This window comes from Xiphophorus maculatus, chromosome 9 (assembly GCF_002775205.1).
Source record: "Xiphophorus maculatus strain JP 163 A chromosome 9, X_maculatus-5.0-male, whole genome shotgun sequence".
In the NCBI taxonomy this organism is placed as follows: Eukaryota; Metazoa; Chordata; class Actinopteri; order Cyprinodontiformes; family Poeciliidae; genus Xiphophorus; species Xiphophorus maculatus.
In genome coordinates, this window is record NC_036451.1 from 17,351,406 (window position 1) to 17,371,195 (window position 19,790).

At 38.8% G+C, this 19,790-nt stretch overlaps 1 protein-coding gene across 2 annotated transcripts in view; it reads left to right on the forward strand.

Moving 5' to 3' along the window:
* The window catches only part of atf6 (activating transcription factor 6), a 33,065-nt gene extending 14,052 nt beyond the window's left edge, over positions 1-19,013 (forward strand). The window contains exons 8-16 of one of the 2 annotated variants that reach the window (XM_005795651.2): positions 2,527-2,712; positions 2,795-2,886; positions 4,729-4,866; positions 7,384-7,479; positions 7,575-7,677; positions 8,203-8,276; positions 8,479-8,590; positions 11,583-11,667; positions 18,032-19,013. In XM_005795651.2, the coding sequence (XP_005795708.1) occupies positions 2,527-2,712; positions 2,795-2,886; positions 4,729-4,866; positions 7,384-7,479; positions 7,575-7,677; positions 8,203-8,276; positions 8,479-8,590; positions 11,583-11,667; positions 18,032-18,228 (1,083 nt within the window). In that variant the 3' untranslated portion in view covers positions 18,229-19,013. The remainder of the gene's footprint in view (positions 1-2,526; positions 2,713-2,794; positions 2,887-4,728; positions 4,867-7,383; positions 7,480-7,574; positions 7,678-8,202; positions 8,277-8,478; positions 8,591-11,582; positions 11,668-18,031) is intronic. The other variant, XM_023339552.1, reaches the window with a different exon arrangement.
* The last annotated feature ends 777 nt before the right edge of the window (positions 19,014-19,790 follow it).

Genomic DNA, 19,790 nt, shown 5'->3' on the forward strand with positions numbered 1-19,790 from the left:
AAAGACTTTTCCTACTCTCTGGAAATATTCAGTTTGTAATGACAAACTTAATAATGTTGTATTTTTGTCCTTAGTTTCCTGTATTAGTGATGAGCATGGTTAAAGCACATAGCACTGTTTGCGTTGTCGTGCACTCTAAAGGTTGAAACTCAACAAATTTACTGTAAAATCCTCAGCTAGTTGAAGCAGTTTGCTGAAAGCTTCTTACAGCTTTAATCTTTTTTCTTTTTCTTTTTTAAACCTGTTTGTGAACCTTGAATTTCTTTCCTGCATTGACAAGTTGCACATATAATTGTTTTATTTTTTATTATCATTATTTGTGAGATCGATTGGCACTGGGTGAAAAAGATTTGATTTCCAGTTTCCAACACAGGCACCGATCATTGCCTGTCAAGTGTAAAATCATCCGATCCTGGTCACAAGCAGAATGACCAATCTTGGTGCAGCTCATTTCCCTTCCTAGTGACCCTTGAAATCTTGAAAAAAGGAAACTCCTAAAAACTCATTCAGGCATGCTGGGAACTGTTGTTTTACCCTCGAGAACTCTTCCTTTTCTGTCTTCACCTGCATTCATCTGTTGAGAAGTCGAATGGACATCAGCTCTCGGAGAGGAAAATGACTTCTGGCATTACTCACGTAAACACACACAGACCTCCTCAGTATACTCTCTAAAGTTGGCCACTGTATGTTGGCACGTTTCCAAGCATATTCCTATTCTTGTTGACCTTTCTCACCGTCACCAAAACCAACCTCGAACCCGCACTGGTATTAACCTCTTCACAATTCTAAGGCTTTTTATTGAAACATGCCTTGTTCTGTCCCAAATTCTCCACCTCGTTCTCATTGTCGAGTCAATATAAAGCTCCCCCCCGCTCCACAGTTGCCCTGGTAACTGCTACTTGTAGCGTTCCCAGGCTGGGGCTGATGGCACGGCTCCCAGTTCTGGGCTAAGAGACAGAGGGGTTTCTCAGGAGACAGAACACAAATACAGCAATACAAATAACTTAATCGCCATCAGAGCTATATGGTCTGTGTTCATAGAGGCTGACCCCGAGGAAAATTATTGCTTTGGAAAAATAAAAACTGCTGCACATAGGTGGCAGGGGTCTGCATGGACAGGTACTCCATTCCCTATGAGTTCATTGTAATTTATGCACTATTTAGGTTTGGATGCAGTGACTAGATTTCACTTCTCTTCTCATTGAGGTGAAGGAGAAAGATTTGCGAGGTATGGTTTGCGACTGAATCCTCATTAATTCGTTTTTATGCATTACGTATTTTACGTTTGTTCCGACAAAACTCAGTCTAAATGCAGAAGTTAAGCCAGGCCGTGTCTCAACTCCATCCAGACATTTAGGATACATAAACATTTAGGCTGTTTATGTGTCTTGGATGTAACCCAGTCCTTACAGAGTCACACACTCCATAAACACACCCTTCCTCACATTTGAAACAGTCATCGCAAATGACCTCTTGACCTCTGAGATTCTGTTATAAATATATTCATGCCAAAGTATAGCTGAGTGCATAGTAGGGCTGTCCCTGAGACAGTTCAGACTGGGATTTGTTTTAGAGGGCTCCACGACACAAAACACATCTTGAATCTGAGTGTTTATTATTGTATCACTGTGATAAATGGAAGTGAAAACAGATGTGACACTGTTGAGTCCCTTTTCCTCTTTTGGATCTGCTTTTCATCCAGTACGTTCTTTGCTAAAAATCTATTTTTTCTTACCTTGTGCTTTGTACATGTCTTGTAATATTCTATTTTTCTTTTCTTTTTCTGATCTTTTATTTACCACCTATGTCATGAGAGGGTATTCAAGCATACATTGTAGCTCCTATTTGATATGAAAAAAGTCATAAACACTGATGCTAAACTGATGTACTTACCTTAGTATAATGTTTTTTGGCATGTCAAAATGAACAGATTATTATTTCTTGTCTAAACAACAAATTATTGTGCATGATTGTGCAGGGCCAGGTTTGCTTCAAGCCCACAGGTCATGGAAGACGTGGGAGAACATGCTCTGATCAGATTAGAAAAAAAGGAAAATTTTTAGCCTACATGCAGAACACCATGTGGAGGGAAACTAATAAATCATTCTGATCGACCTAACCTTCTGTGAATTATGGTAGTGGCAGTATGGTGCTGCTTTTTCCAGCAGGAAAGCTGTAAATGTGTTTAAATGATCCAGTAAAAGTCCTTAAACTGATGTTCACTAGTATTTTTTATCAAATTTGAGATTAAGCTACATGGAAGAGACATACCCCACAAACCTGAGTGAATATCATGCCACGCTTTTCATATTCTTTTACAATAATGATAAAACTGTTTCCTTCCAAAGCACTAATGTGCATTGTTGCATCACATGACATACATTGAGGATTCTGGCTGTACCATGTCAACATGTAAAACCAGGAATGAAATAGTCGTGGGTCACTGTATGTCTTAGATTAAAATGAGCAAAACATAAACACAACCTTTAAACTTGTGTTCCTGTTTTTGTTGCGCTCTCCCATCAGTCCAGGCTGTCCCAGAAGCAGCAACGCATGATAAAGAACAGGGAGTCAGCATCGCTCTCTCGCAAGAAGAAGAAAGAGTATCTGCTCTCGCTGGAAGCTCGTCTGAAAGTAGCGCTGTCTGAAAACGAGGCACTCAAGAGTGAGAACGGCAACTTGAAGAAGCAGCTGGAAGGCCTGCTGGGTCAGGTGAGAAATATTTCGAATGGACCTGAGAAGATAACGAGTTGGGACAAAATAGTGTAGTAACATAAAAGTAATGTTTTTGCAGAACTCAGTTCTTAAAGCAACAGCACCCAAGAGGAGAGCTGTGTGCCTCATGGCTGTTCTGGTGTTCCTGGTGCTAAATGTGGGACCAACAAGGTGAGAGTCGCTCTGTTGGCATCTGCGCTCTACGGTGATTTGATTTGGTGGCTGAAGTTTTGTTTGAAACTAAAGGGGAGCTCAAGATGGCAGACACTGTTGCTGAACAGCTCCAAAATCCACCCCTTGTAACCCTGTAAATGTCTTTGATTACCGGAGAAAGACAAACGGGAAGCCCCATGACTCATTGTAAGATTCTTCCTCATGTTGGAGGTTTAACAGAACAAGCCAGCTGAAAACAGTATAAAACAATGAAGTATTTTATTGCTTTTTGTCTGCACAGGAAACCAAATGTTTGTGGATTTCGTCAAAAATAAACTTGTCAGGTTAGCACTGACGTTGACTTTATCTCAATTATTCTTCACTGTAGCAATGACTGGCATTTAGTTCGGTTGAAGGTGCAAGTTCGATTACATAACCTTCATGTGCTATAATTGGAAAGGAAATTATTGGTAACATGCCTGTGCCCTATTCCTTCTGTTGTTCAGACAGTTAAAAAAAGTCTCATGTCTAATGGATAATGACTGTTCAAAACTGGTTTGTTATTACATAAGTCAAAGGAAGGCAGAGCCCAAACATCTAAAACTTGTTTTATGTTGCAATTTTTCTTATGTTGTTTATAATAACACTTGACAAATTATGATTTGAGCTAAAACCCTAACTGAGATTTTTTTTTTTTAAAAAAAAGCTTTGTTACTGCCAGTAGATGAAGAAATTGTGTAATTCCACAAACTAAAACTCAGCCTCCATCTCCAACAAAAACGTCAGATTCTGTTTTCATTTTACAAAAATGTTTTCTTTTGGGAATAGCTTTTCCACAAAGATGTAAGCATGCCTTGTTTGGAGAGATGATATGCTCTGCCTACTTTCTGAGCTGGGAAAATGCTCTTTTGGTTGCATTCTAGTTCTCAGTAATGAATAAGTTTGCCTTTTCTCATCTTAGCTGAACTTTTTATACATTTGATATACTTTATTTGGATTTTATCCAATAGACCAACACTAAGTGAGGCATATAAAGTTAAAGGAGGAGACATGGTTTTCGATTTTTTTTTTTTTTTTACAAATAAAGCGTAGAGGAAGTTTGTATTTGCTTCTTTTATTCTGATCAATTAAATGTCAGAGCAAGCAGCTGTCTTCATCAATCACCTAATTTGTGTACCTTTCTTTACAAGAGCGCTTTTTTTTTTAAAAGGAAGCCATAAAAAATCATATTTGCAGTTTTCCCCAAACCGTAAACAGAACATAGCAAATGTGGAAGAAAGTGACCCCTTTACCTGTGTAGAAAATGCTGCTTGTGGCAGAGAAAACTAACACTCCTCATCACAGTGAACAAACCAAAGAACTCTGAAAGCTGGCAGCATCATTGCCAAAGGTTTTCTATTAATACTGCCCTGAATTTAACTTTGTCCACATTCCCATTGAGCCAAGTGTTGACTCGATGAAGCTGAAATATACTGCCCAGAACACTTTTAAATTTGTTTTAATTAAATGTTTTAAATTTATGAATCCTTTTCATTCCACTTCCAATTATGATTTAAACTGCATTGGTTTTTGACATCAACTTGCAATGTAATACTTTGAAGCTTATGGTTTTAATGCCACTCTGTGTCAGAAGGTTCAAATGGTGTGACTGTAGGCCCTAACTTGTACTTCCAAACTGATTTTTTTATATCTGCAGTTCTCTTCAAAATAATTTATTTTAAAATAAACCCCCGAGTTTTTTTTCTTATCTTTATCAAAAATTCTTATTTATCCTTTACTACGATAAGCAAGGGGCAGTTTAAGATTTAAAACATGTATCCGAGTTTTTCACATCTTCCTGACTGTCTGTGTCGTCGTCAGTTTGTTTCAGAGGGGCTCCTTCTCCAACCTCGATGTTGCTCCCATGCATCACAGTGGCAGACACCTCCTAGATTTCTCCGAATCCGACGTGGTGGCGGGTCCCGAGCTCACCAGCACACCGTTGGAGACGCCAGACAGGTGGGAATGGAACTAAACCAGCATAGCTCACGTGTTTGTGCTTACCCAGTGTGTTAGCAGGCCAGGATGCACCTGTGCTTGGGTTCTGTCTCACCCTGTTCAGCTCATTTTTTCCACCTGTAAACATACGGGGGACTGATTAACAACTTGTTGTGTCAGCCTTTATTTTGACTACAGACCCACGGCAAAACAGCTGGTGCTTGTACTTTGAGTAACAAGGTGGAAAAGTGGACTCAAGCTGTGTTTGACTTTTAGCTCTGTATTGTTGATAACAGTCTATTTTCACAGCAGTCTATATATTTGGCTTTCGACTTTAAATGACCTCTTGGCTGAGCAGTCACATTTTGGAAATTGCATAAATAACATTCCTTTATTAGCAAACTACCAGAACCTGTGTGTGTTTTGCAAGGTGGTCATCTAATGTCTGAACAGCATTACCAGCCTGCGTTTCATGTTAGCTCCCGTGTCACATGTTAATTTAAACCATTCACCAGTGGTATCGGGTTTCCCTGCAGCATTTAACCAGCTCAGGCAGGAAGGAAGACATTAGCCTTTGCTAAAGGGGTGATGGCACCAATCGCAGCCAGGCAACGAATGACACGGTGGGGGCCGCAACATTAATTAAGGTTCTACTGAACTGAAAGGTGGGGGTGTGCGTGCGTGTGTAGGGGTGTGCTCGTGCGTTGGTGGGCGTGTGTGTGTGTGGCTGGAGGCTTACTTGAGGCCCTGGATTAAAAACAATATATGTAAACAGGTCTTAATGATCTGACATATTATCTGCTGAAGCATTGTCAGAAAGTAACTGGTCACTGGTCATTGCTCTAACACTCGTCGACTCGTGAAGTCGATCCAGACCTGCGACTTCTTCATTTGATGAGTGAATAGCATAACAGAGGCGGGCTGACCTCCTGCATTATTCTTTCACATGAGACGCCAAAAGGTCACTTAATCACGCCGTTGCGCGTGAAGTAAAGGCAAATGTGTAGTAAATGTAATTAATCACATTATTATCGTGGTGTTTCACAAGCCAAGCCCAGCACTAATTACTACCAGACTTGTCAAATCAAGAAATTTACTAAAACAAACAAATCTATCTGGTGACATGAAATAAGACTTCAATGAGCTTCACGTCTCGCCCAATCTAAAGAAATTCAACACTTAGAAGAAAGGTCGCTGACGTCTTCCAGCTCGAAAGGGTTGCAAAGTCTAATGGACAGCGAAGTTCTGTGGTATACTGAAATACTCAAAGCAAATATTCTTTGCTTTGAGTGTGGAGTTAACTGTAATCTCTATCACAATACATTTCCTTCATCAACATGCCAAGAAAAGCTGCCTCTTGAATTTCCTCTGACTGTAAATCATAAGAGGAGATGGTGACATCAAGTACAACTGAGTTTTAAAAAATATATTTGGCAGTACAGGAGGCACCTTTGTCGGTACGAAATCTGCATCAGAAGACTGCATAGCATTATTTTCAAAACATTACAGGGAGTCCGCAAAAAGTTTTAAATTCAAATTAAAGCCTTAAAATTTCTTAAATTGGTTCAGAAAAGTAAGTTGACCTTTAATATGTTAATCAAAGGGTTTAAATTTTGAATTAACAGGACTATTAGACCCTGCAATGGTCTTAGTGTGACTCTCTGAAAGTATCGTCATGGTTTTACAGCAGGAAAATGGGGTGTCCCATGAGACCGTCAGTTCCTGAAACCACACACACGAAAGAAAATTGTAAAAGTGTACTCGAGGTCAGTGCCAACCCGCAATGACCCTGCTATTAACCCCGTCTCTTAAGGAGGTGGGAGGGTTAATCCCTTTTATTTTTTATTTTTCACATCAAACTTTTCTGTTGGGAAAAAGTTTGAGTCACACTCGAGCATCTTCATTGCATTCTAGCTCGCTTTTTTGCGTCTATCATGAGTAAGTGCAAATTTATTGCCAGTTGGCTGAACAAAGTCTGTTCATTTCTGTGGAGATCCATCCATCCACCAATCTAACGCGCTTATCCATAGTGAGGTTGCCAGGGGTCAACAGTTTACTCACATTAGGAAAGCCCAGGAGAAAGACTAAGTTAGTTGCATGTTTTCCAACCCTCCATTTAGGTTGTTTCTGACTGTTTACTGTCACCATCAGCATTTTGAACCGTATGACTCATTCATTGAATGATTCAGTCCCAGAGAGGTGATGAAAGGCAGAGTAGAATAAAAAATGATGTAAAAATCTGTACTGCTAATCACCAGTATACGTAAACCCTGCGTCTCTTGGACCATCGTCTTCATCCGTCATCGACATCCTGGGTGCGGCCTGTTGGGTGGCTGCACTCACTTTTTTCTCTCTATCTCTGGTGGTCATTCATTCAATCATCTGTCTACCAATCTGTGATTTTATTTCCGTTCATTGGTGTGTTTTCAGTTAATCTATATATATATATATATATATATATATATATATACAGTATATATGTATGTATATATGTATTTTTTTTTAAATCTGACGGCGTCTCTTTCGATGTTGTTGCAGATCGGAGGATAAGGCACTGATGGTCGTGAAAAGTCCCGACTTTCTCAGACCTCCTCCCCCCTGCCAGCCTTCTGTCAACAGGACCAAGTGTATTGAGTTAGTACTGAAATATTGTTTTGACCTTTAGGTTTTCCACTTTTTTTTTCATAAAGTCACAAAATTAATCAATTCTCACTGATCTAACTTGACAGGTTGGCTCATGAATTGAGGGGTTGGGTCCACCGTCATGAAGTACAGCAGACCAAAACCAGACGCATGAGTAACAACAACCATAAACCCATCAGAGACATCCTGGTAATCCGCAACAGAAATGCAGTCTTACTGGCTGCTATGAGAAAGCTACCTGATGCATAGTGTTCAAAATTTGTTTTGCAAATGGCGCCTCCTTTGTAAACCAGGTTGTGATCTGCAGTGTTAGGTATTTCTGCAATTTAAATCCTCCCTTTCACCACTTTTTCACCTCCGCTCACGTCTTCCCCTTTTTCCGCCTCTCATTTTAGGCCAGGGTTTAATCTGGCAGCCCTGAGAAAGTAAACATAACACTTCAAGGGGAGCTTTGGGATTAGAGCCCCCCTGCTCTCTTTTCCAACATTTTTCCTCAGAGAGGCAGTAATGAAGTGACTCTGAGACTTACGTGATCACTACAGTTGATTGGTTGTAAGGACGTGTGTCATTCTGTCCCAAGTTTTCAGCTATGTATTTTAAGGCTATTCTGTGTTTATGTGGGGGACAGCACTGCTGCAGTTTCTTTCTTCTCTTTTGAACTGTTTCTTGATGTGTTTACATAAATATAGGAACTAATTCTGTTCATTTTCTCAGCAGAAAATGGATAAAAAGGAAGATGAAATTGTCCAAATTGTCACTGTCCCGTATGGAGAAAATACAGAGGAAAAGTGAGTCTTTTTCTGTTTTCTTTTCAGAGATGTTTGTTGTTGTGCTTTAGGCTTATTTTTCTTTTTTGTGATGCAGCTTCATCCCTATATGAGTAGAGTGTATGGTTTATCTGCTGAGCAAATATTAGTTTATTTACCCTATTTTTATTTAGTTATTTAATCATTTATTGGTATTAATGTTGTCTCTATAACCTGTTAACAGAAATTCAGGCAGTGAGCTGCAGGTTTACTACGCACGTCAGCACATCTACAGTGACTTCTTTGATGAGCTCAATCGCCGCCCAGACACTTTCTACGTGGTTTCTTTTCGGAGGGTGAGTTAAATCCTCATCATTCAGATGGAAGTAAATTACTCCTTTCTCGCAAACAGGATTAAATTCACATTTTTTATTTCAACTGGTGCCCATCTCCAGCGGCCATTGGGCGAGAGGCGGGGTTCTCGCCAGTCCATCACAGATTAATCCTTATCATCATTTGTCAATATCATTTCTTAAATGTAATGTGCATTTTGTTATTATGGGAACTCTCTCCTAGTATGGCCAACAAATACAAAGTTTCTAACAGCGCTTTTATGAAGAGATAAAGTTCATTAAGGTTTTGCAAAATGAGATGGGGTGTTCTTCCATTCTGGCTTAATTAAGCAAATTTCAGGATTATGTTCTTTTGAAAAGTAAAAATAAATAACTGAGAGGAAAACACATATTTTATTGTATATGTGTAGTATTTGACCTCTAATTTGGCACATTGACATTGGAGTGAAAAGCAGCCATGGACCACTAAAGTCTCTTTAGGTTGGTAAAACCAATCTGCATCAGATTTCATCAATGTTGATGATCTACTATATGAAACAAAGCAAAGAAGTTTTTTTGGTTTAATGTGTAAAACTACAAGATCCTAATAAATTGTGAATATTTGCCATTACTGTATGATCATATTGACATTTTTCAGTCCAAACCCAAATGTAAGTTAAGTTTCTTTACTTTGTCAATTTGTGTGTGTCTCTATTTCAATGATATGGACATTGCAATATTGAACAATATCTCTAGGAGGTTTTCCTTGTCCATCACAAATTCCTGGGTTTTATTCTAAGAATTAAACGATGAAATTTGGAAAAAGGATAACATTTAAAAAAAATAAACAAATACATTTAAAAAGTGTAAATAAAACACTGTGTGTTCTGAAGTCCTTCCAGAAACACTGAAAACAGCGGTCCAGATCAAGATCTCAGTCCTCAATATGAGAGTTTGTTTCGTATAGTGTTTCATTAACTCTTACTCGGTTTATTTGCCTGTATTTTGTTTCCTGGCTCCCAGTGTGTGTATATGTGTGTGTCCATATAAATATGTGTTCCCTTGTTTTCTTCTGGATTCTGTGATGTTATTACAGAACTGCCAAAGCTCTGGGTTAAATTTAACATTTGTTTAGATTAGTCCATCCACTACCATGCCAACATGTGTTCCTCAAGGTGAAAACACCATGTTGCTCATTATCGCTCGTTCAGGGCCTGTCCAACAGTTGAGGTCCCGCAGTTCATCACATTGTACCAGGATTGAGTAAACAAATAGTCAAGTGCGGGTCTAGTTTGTTGTAGCACCTGCATCTCTGATTCAATGGAAAGTAAAACTCTGAAGGAGGAAGGAAAATATGACACTCGTTCTCTGTCAGTTTCCAGCTTTGCAGAATGTTTTGCATTGTGTTCCTATCAACGCCTTTATGTAAGTGCTCTAGGATGAGATCATAGTTACTGCTGACTATTATTGTATGTTGTGTCAATAAGGTTCAAGGAAACTCCAACTGTTGTCTTAAAAGCAACAGCTCGCACGTAATTTGAATAAGTTCGGCGTCTCGCCATTGCACTGATGAGGAGCAGTGATGTGACTGATGTTTTCTGGCTTGTCCCCGCCCTCCAGTTCCAGACGCTCTGTCACACTTTTGAGTTCATCTGTTTGTCTTGGCTGAAGCTCATCCTTTGTCTTGGACTGCTGCATCCATATGGGACACTGAATCTGTCTTTCAGGAAAAAAATCAACATTAAAAATGATTTTGCTCAAATCAATGTGTTTTGATTAAGCCGACTTTTCTCAACTCGGGACGGTCGTCACATTTACTTCCCTTCCCCGTTTTTTTTTTAAGTTTCACAAAGCCCAAATTTTATAAGCAGTGTGTGATGAACTTTAGCTGTTGACAGATCAGTTGCTTCTCAGTCCCTAAAATGTGCAAGTGTGGCTAGAAAATGCAGTGAAATCCAGCTAATCAAATTGTTTATTGGCTAAGAGAATCTAAATGCAGGGTTGCTGAAATGTTATAGGCTATAAAATAAGTTATTCTGGCAGTTTTTTGCTATGGAAAAAGATAGACACATTGATCATACATTGTGCAGGTCTAATACACACAGGCTCAAATATAAACTCTCTAGGCAAGTTGCAGAAGAACCCCATAAAGCTGTTGACAAGCTTCTGGCTTCGTTTATTTACCAGACTAACTGACTTTAGTCTAGTCCAAAGGTTTTCAGCTGTTGCAGAGGTTTAATGTTGGGCTTTTTATTTCAGGTTTTGATGCGTTTTGGGGATATTTCTCTTGATAGTTCTCTGTTCTGTTATTCCATCCGCTTTATGAAAGTAATGTCCTCTACACAAGTAATGTCCTCTACGTATGTCACTTGTCTAGGTGGGTGAATTTAAGTCATTTGCTCTGTCCAATCTGACGCTGAACTTGTTTCTCTACACACAGCAACAATGTTGGTTTCTGGGTTGCTCTTCAAAATCCCAACCAATTTTCTTTACAAGGTTGAATTTCTGTGTCAGATACTTGACACCTGGACACAGTCAGGCGTCCTAAAACGAAATATTCTTGCAAACTCACATCAAATTGATTTTTGAATGAATACAGCAGAATGTTAAGGGCTCTGCTCCAACCTATTTGTAAATTCATGGACTTTAAAAATCACACTTGAACTTGGAAGTTAGCCAACTTAAATGAGTTCCACCGTAATTAGCAGTATTTTTAGGAGCTCCTCTTTAGGAGTTTCATGTTCCTGCAAGCAGTGAGGTGCACTTAGCTGGCTTGGTGGAGTGGGTTTCTTCCTGCGACTGATTCCAAGGCTGCATACTTCTGGTGCTTTGAAATGCGTCTGATAACCTTGCATTAGAACCACAGCGTTGATTAGCCAAAGCCAGGGAAGCGTTCAGATTCAGATTGTTTCAACCTCAGCTGCCTGTTGACAAACTTATGCACCCGATATTTATTTCCATGATTTCCATGTGAATTGCTTTTTCCACTTGATGACGTTCTCCTCATTGTTTTCAGGATCATCTTTTACTTCCTGCCACTAACCACAACAAAGGAAGTCGACCCAAGATGTCTGTCGTGTTGCCAGCCATGAATGTTAATGGTAAGTGCAGCTGCACACACACTACAGTCAGAGCTTTGTTGCTCAAGACATGTTCAAGCATAAAAAAGGGGAGCTGGAAGCAGATTCAGAAAGTAGAGTGTCTCACTGGTGGTCTGCAACATATTTAATTAAATAAGCTCTGTACCTAAAAGGAAAAAGTTATTTTTTAAATCAGTTTGTTTTTACAGTTATGCGTTCTCTCCTTATGCACTACTTTGTTTTTACAAATCTACAGTATCTCAGTGAACCAACCATTTTTGCTATTTGCTACTGTCAAACTGTATTTCTCTTTCTGCTTTGCTATGAGTTTGCTCATTGAAGGTTAGTTTATTAAAGTAGAATATGGTTCTTTCTATTTAGTTCTTTCTATGGTTCTTTGTATTTAGGATACAGTTTAGTTCAGTTATTGTGTTGCAAAGTTGTGTTAATTCCAAATTAGAATTTTTTTTTTACAAGTTCAGGAATTCATTCCTACGATCAGAAAACTCTCACCTCTTTGAAGACATTTAGTGACCTATTTATTAACTTATTAACCTATTTATTAACTATTAACTATTATTAGAATATAGTAGTTAATTTTGAATGTACAGATTAGCAAAGCTGCTGTCCTGAGGAATGTAATCGGTTGTAACACAGCTTCTTAGTGGGTGGTGATGAGAGTTTGCTTGGTTGCATTTGTGGAGGTGGGCTCTGGGGTATTTTTACCAGCTCATTTGAGAAGCTCTCATCCATTTACTTGACTGCCTGCTATACATGAGTTACCCCTGAACATTTGATGTGCAAACGCCTTTGACTTTCTCTTGCTTTTGTTGCCGAATTGTTGTTTTATGAATAATTACAGTGACCATTTGGTTCTTATTTCTATGACCTCATGTAAGGTTTTCACCCTCAGATCTGCTGGACTGTTAGTACTGCTTTCAAGAGTTAGGTCATGAAGGATGGAAAGAGAGAATCATGAACAAATCTTGTTACATTTTACAAAATCTGTACACAGTGAACTCCAGTATACTGTTTTTATGACTGTACTGGATGTTAATAAAATGGCTCTATTGGTTTCGACACCTTAATGGTTATTTTTATCACATCGATAAAGTTACCCAGTTCTTCTGTTATTGTCACCATCTGTGGCAACACACCAGGAGCAGTTTTGATTAGAGATTGTGAGTCTTGTCTATCTGAGTTGGTTAGTCAGCAGGAAAACACAGCCATCGAGAATATTTAGGCAAAGATGGACGAAAGTGAACATTTGTTCTTGGTTTGTTTTGTTGCAGTGGAAAGTGCTGGTAAGATGAACCATTAAAATGCCAGTTGGAGTCAAATCCAGCGGATCTTTTTCAGCTAGCAGCCAAACAAAGGTGGCATTCATAGTGAAATATCAGACCTCAGTGTCCTTGCCTCCCCATAAAGGAGGGTTTCAATTTGCACGAATTGTCATCGATGCTCGCAAAGGATTCAGTATCTAATCTAATGAGCAAACAAGACAGGTTATATATTTTTATTAGGGATCTGCCCTGAACTCTTTGACCCAACATCAAAAAGTGCAATGAGAAACAAAACAGCGGAGGATAACAAAATAAAGCCTGATTGGGATTTTGTGCAGCACACATGCCGTCTCCCTTTGTTTATAACCCCCATGTGTCACCCAGATGACAGCTTCTTGTTGCACTTTTGATTTATACTGACTTTATTTGCGACTTTAAAGTAAAAAAGTGCAATTCCACATACTTATCGGGCCAACACCCTTGGAAAAAAGAAAGGCACAGCTCTGTTAAAGAACTCCTCACTGGAAGATAATGCTTTCCAGCTCCCTGATGGTGTGCTCCTTTTAGGAATGCCATACTCCTAAAGTCACTTAATGGTTCTCATCTGGAAAGGAGGTGGATGCACTGTTTTAATTTCAAATGATTGTCTGGTCTGTCTTGGTCAAAAACTGAATGCTGCAGATAGAGGCTTTGATCTAAGGGTTTGTGTGTACAGCTTCACTGCCCGATTCGGTTCAGGAGTTCTGTTAAAAGTACTGCTTTGATCTGGCTTATAAAAAGTACTGCTTTTTTTATAAGGACTGAAAGGTGTGTTTATTTGACAATCGGAGTCTGAAAGTAGCTCAATCAAGCGGAAGCGACATGTTTGGATGGAGAAGAATGTTTTTTGGATGACGACATGTGCAGGTGGGGTGGTACACTTCAGATTGCTTTATAGGATTCTCACTGTACATTGTGACGGAAACAATAGAATTGAAATATATTTTATTGTCCCAGAGTTTGGAAATTCAGGTGTCCTATTCACGCAAAGGTAAAAATCAAAACAAATTTGCAAATTAAGGAAATGATAGTGCAGTCATTAAAAATAGCACATCTGGATTTAAAGTAATAAGTAAATGATTGCTCAAATGTCATTTGAAACTTAGAGAAACTGCAAATAACAACAGACTAATAAAGACTTAAAGAGTCTGTTGGCAGCAGTGGTGGTTATAAAGTCCAACAGCTCATGGCAGGAACTATCTGCCATAATGTTCCTTTGTGCACCCAGGATGCAACATTCTGTCACTGCAGGAGCTCTACAGCAACAGCATCATTATAAGGGAAAGACATCGTACATCAGTGATTTTTTTTTAACTGGTTAGCCATGGGGGGAAAAAAAAAACTCTCAAAACTTAGCACAAGATTCAGGGCCAGTCAGTTTTATGAAACGAGAGAAAACTTTTCTGTAAAGATTCACTCATTTATTTTGTCTCTTCTGACACACAATATATATTTTAACTTAAGGTTAATTAAAATCTGCCAGTATATTTTGCTGTATGTTAAGTATATGAAAAAATCTCCTCTTTCTCATTTGACTGGTCCTTTATTTCATGTTGCACACCGGTTGTGGTTTTGTTAATGATAAACATTAGAACTTGTTATCTAGTGGTTGAGTTTCTGCTGCTTTCATTCATCATGCACCGTAATTCTTTTTTTTTTTTTTTTGGTGCAGATTAGTAAAATGATAATGAGGATTATCTGCACTCGGATACGATTATTTTTGCAGACGACATGCTTCCTTATGTAAAGGAGGGAAGAAAAGCTTCCTTCATGAATGGATCCTCTGAGTTTGTTCCAATTTGGCATTTGACATCCTGCTGAGGGACTCACTCAGGTTTCCTCATGCATTAATGCATTGTTGTAGGACATTAGAGCCTTATCAGCGTACAGCAGCTGGAACGTTTCCAGATGGCTCAAGTGAAATAGGGGGTAATAAGGCCACTAGCAGTTGGTCGGTGAATCTGGCAGCCTCTTCAAAGCATTGCTATTTGAGGTGAATCTCGTGGCTGTACGCTGATGTGCTTCATCTTTCTTCTCACAGGCTTCTTAAGAAGTTAAAGATCAAATTCTTTGATAATCTATTAAAGGATGGATAGAAAAAATGAGTTGGACAAATAATCTGAGTCTAGAATTTTACTGCATTATGTTTGTGGTGCATTACACAGTTGCAAAGCTGGAAGTTTACAAAGTCTAATACCATTAGCTGCATTTTCCAAATGTTATACTAAGTTCCATTGTAGTAAATAAAGATGATCCACCTGCAAACAATTCTACACACATGATCAAGAAATGCTGCAGCTGTAAAACTGTTTAGTGTTCCTAAATTTAGAAGGGGTATTTTTCACTTCTTAAGCACCTGTGTGTTTGTGGGTGTCCAAAAAACACGAACTTGTTTTTTGGACAAGTTTGTGTCCCCCATATTTCCTCCTTAATATGAGGGGAAATACATGGGCCTCTTTTTATATTGGAATAATGATTGAAAAGTAACTTTTTTTGTGCTCTATTTACTTCTGTTACAGCCAAATATTAAGCACACGTGTGAAGTACATGGACAAACGTTTCAGAAGTTTGACATCTTGATATGTAAAATTTTTTTTTTTATGTACTTCAGTACAATAACAAAAAAAATCGAAGAAATATTTTTTTATTTAATTTAGCTGTAAGTCATGAGCATCGGAATAAACAAAAATAAAGAAAAATAAGTGCTTGAATTGAATCAGTTTGTGTAATGAGTTTATATACAGTATTTCACTTTTTGAAATGCAGTAAATGACCTGATATGAATTAATATCTGCATGGTAGAATAGAATAGAATAGAATAGAATTCAACTTTATTGTCATTGCACTGTCACAAGTACAAGCAACGTATTCTGAGCTATTGGGATTCGCCAGCATCTGTTGGGATTTCCAAAACCCACTTCATACAGAGCTGCTTTTGTCTGGTGAATGTAGTGTTTCAAAAAGGGTGAAATGCAGAAACAAATGATTTTCTTTGATGTCTCTCCAAACACTGAGGCCGTCCGAAGCATCCAAATTTGACTGCAGGTGCACAAGATCAAGTTTTGCCAGGAGATAAAATCATACCGAGATAGATCAAAACTCGCCTGCCCAAGGCTTATTCGCCCATGAAATCCTGCAGCTGCAGCAGAAACGATCACATGGTCCAGTTTGATGAGCTCTGCCGGCCTTATTGCATCCCAGAAAATCCAGCTTTTGAAGAAGGAGAAGCTCGTGTCTTGTGCAGGTGTCTGAAAAACAGCCGGCAGCTTTCAAACCATTTCTTTCACCCAGGCATTTTTTATAGACACCCCAGCTCCATTTCTGGGTCATATAAATGCACTTAAACTGAAAGCGGTGTACTCCAGATGAGGAGCGTTTTCTCCTCCAGCTGACGATCAGAACTTCAAGTTCTCAAGCTGTTGATGTAAAGGCCACATCACACCAATGTGGCATTTACCAACGGGTCTTGAAGCATATTGATGCTTACTTTTTCTTGCTCAGAATTTCACAAGAGTTCTCACTTGAAAGGCTCTGTTGCTCGTCGTCGAGTAAGGTTTGAAAGTGGGGGCGCCACAAACCACCAGTGTTGAGTCGCAGATCTGATTCCAAGTCTGAATTTATCAAAGGAAACGTAAATAATTGCCTATATGTAGGTTGAAATGACTTTGAGAACATGCAGTATTTATGTAGGATAACAATCCAATACACAGTCTGTGGTTGGAAGCTTTATTCAAACACAATAGTCTCACTCATGAACATAAATTACTTTCAGTGTTTGATTCTGCCCAGGTTTCCTCTGCTTTGTTGAACACAGCTACAGGGATCCTGAGTCATCGTTAGCGTTCGCTTCCTGCACTCCCTTTTCTTGTTCAGCCTTCTACAATTTGCATGCCCCGCTGTTGTTTTGTGAGGTTTTGTTTATCACAGCGATGGCGAAATCCGGTGTCTGACTCACCTCTGGGCTCCATCTGTAGCTCAGCTTGTTGCTTCCTTTCCCCTGCTGTCTCAGTGAGCAATTCTTATAACATCACTTACCATCACCTCTGGGAAAGCTTTGGATCAGATTAGACTCTAATTGTAGTCAAAGAAGTTAGAAACACAACAACCTTAAATGAATTTTTTTACCAAGTCTCCATCTAAGCAGGCTAAAACTATCACTTTGTGCTGCTCTAATTGGTCTTTTCCTATAACATTCCACAAGGTTGGAACATCAAGAGATGGAAAACTTTGACCCATCTTCTTGCTCTGTTCTTTGTAGCACATCCTGCAGCTTATCTACAAGAGATGGGTGAGCATGAGTGGATCTGTGTTGATTTGGACAGGATTACCGTAATTTTGAATAATTCATAATAATTCATATAAACCCATTAAAAAATTTAACTGTTTTTTTTTTTTTTTTAACATACAAAGGGCCTGGCCAGAACATTTGTATCTGTGTGCTTCTGTCGTGCTGCTGCTTCTCATGACCCAATGGGGGTTAATATTGGCTTAAAAACAACGATCTGATGGGATGCTAGAAAATACTGCTGTTGTATTAAAAAGAGTTAGGCTGTGACCAAAGCTATTCAAGCCTAAAATACCATCTCGGTGCAAAACATGTTGAAGGCACAGACGTCCCCAATGCTAACATCCACAGTCCATGTTTTTTTTTAATTGCATAAATAATCAGGAATTCCTGAAACACTTGACAAGTGAATGGGAATAATAGCACTATACACCAATCTGATGGTTCAATAACCTAAATAATGGATTAAGAGGAATAAATATTTTTGTTGTTGAGCTCATATTTCTGTTTATTCAATAGTTTTATAGCAAAAAAGATGTTTTATCAATAAATTTAACCCAAATAAAGTTTGCATTTTCTCTTTTTCTTTTTTTTTTGTCTTGATCGGATAATCCTATTGCAATAATCTCACACGACCATACCCTGTATTTATTTTAACACTTTTTAATTGTCTCTAAACAGAGTCCCAATAAGTGTTCAAGAAGCTGTAAATGATCTCATTTATTTGTGCATTTGCTCATGAGCTCACAGGCATCCTGTTCTTTTCTCGCCGATACAGAGAGCATTATTAAAGACAAAGAGTTTGAGGTGATGATGCAGATCGACTGTGAAGTTACCGACACCAGGATCCTCCACATCAGGTCCTCCAGCATCCCGCCGCTGCTCCGGGTCAATCAGACGGACACATTTTACCAACACTCCCCGACCGACGGCAAGCCTGCGCCTCCGGTCGGAGTACTGATGGGCTCATCGTAACGTCATCCTAACCTCCAGTTGTCTTCGTAACTCCTCAGCGATTGGGAAATAACCTAAACACCTCACTTTATGATTATTTTCTATAGATAAGGATAAACTCTGTGTGGTCCCACAGATTTTATATTTGTGATTTTAAATGAAGGGAAGGCATTTTTCAGAATTGCACCATATTACAATAGATCAAAAGCTGAGAGCAGAGGCTGCCTCCTTGGGTGGCAAGGCCGACTCCCCCCTCCAGGCCCTCACATCCATATCAGGGTAATTGTTAGTCTGCAGGGAGTCGAGCATTGAACTCTGAGTCACCCCATCATCGTCACACAAGTATTTCAACTCCTAAAAGCTCTGTTTTTAGGAGTTTTTCACACAGTGATATTTAAAGACATCAAAAAAAAACGTTTGATGTTGGTGTTTAGAGGCATAACAGGCTCAGTTTTTATCTAACACAATGTGCTGTTAAATTTTAATATTTTTTATTTGTAAAATTTTAAGATATAGCTATTGCATTCACAGCAGAAAAACATTCAACCAACTCAGGAAGTTGAATTATTATTATTTTATTATTATTTTTTGCATTTTAATCTACCTGGCTTTAATTGGCGTACCGTGTTTTCCGCACTATAAGGCGCACCACATTGTAAGGCGCATAGAATAGACGCTACAGTAGAGGCTGGGGTTACGTTATGCATCCATCAGATAGAGCTGCGCTAAGGGGAATGTCAACAAAATAGTCAGATAGGTCAGTCAAACTTTATTAATAGATTACAAACCAGCGTTCTGAAAACTCCGTTCATTCCCAAAATGAACAGCTGTTGCTTCCTCCACTTCCGCACCATTGATTCGTTCATGTTAAATTCTCTCGCTGCTGCTCTATTCCCGTGTTCTACTGCGTGACTGATAGCCTTGAGCTTAAACTCTGCGTCGTAAGCGCGTCTCTTAATAGGAGCCATTTTGGGGTCTTTACACAAACACACAAATGGAAATGAAACGGCACGCTTCGCGCAGTCATATATCCCAGCATGCACCGCGCGCTTTTTCTTCTATGGGGGAAAATGAAGTCGGCGGCTGCTTACCGTAGTTGCGAGACCTGTTGTGGCTCAATATTGGTCCATCTATAAGGCGCACCGGATTATAAGGCACACTCTCGGCTTTTGAGAAAATTGAAGCCTTATAGTGCGGAAAATACGGTATTTTAAGTGCTCTGTTTCCAGCCATAAATAATTGTAGTTCTTAATTTTTTTTTTTTTTTTTTTGTCTTTGCACTCTCTCATGGTTATGAACAGATACCAGTACTGGACATATTTATGTCTAAATGTTATGTAACGGTATACATTCTTGGTTCCATGCGTCTTGCTCAGTTTTGTGTTTGTGTCAAAATTATTATTTTGTGTCATTCTTTTTTTCTCTCCTATGTGTTGTTTGTTTTTTCCAAACTGATTTGTCCTAAATGATTTATTTTATTTAAGATTAACGGAGACCTAGAGAAGCTACACATAATTTTATTTTTTGTCAGTTTATTTTAAAACTTAATTGAACAAGGGGAAAAGCACACTTGGACAAAAATA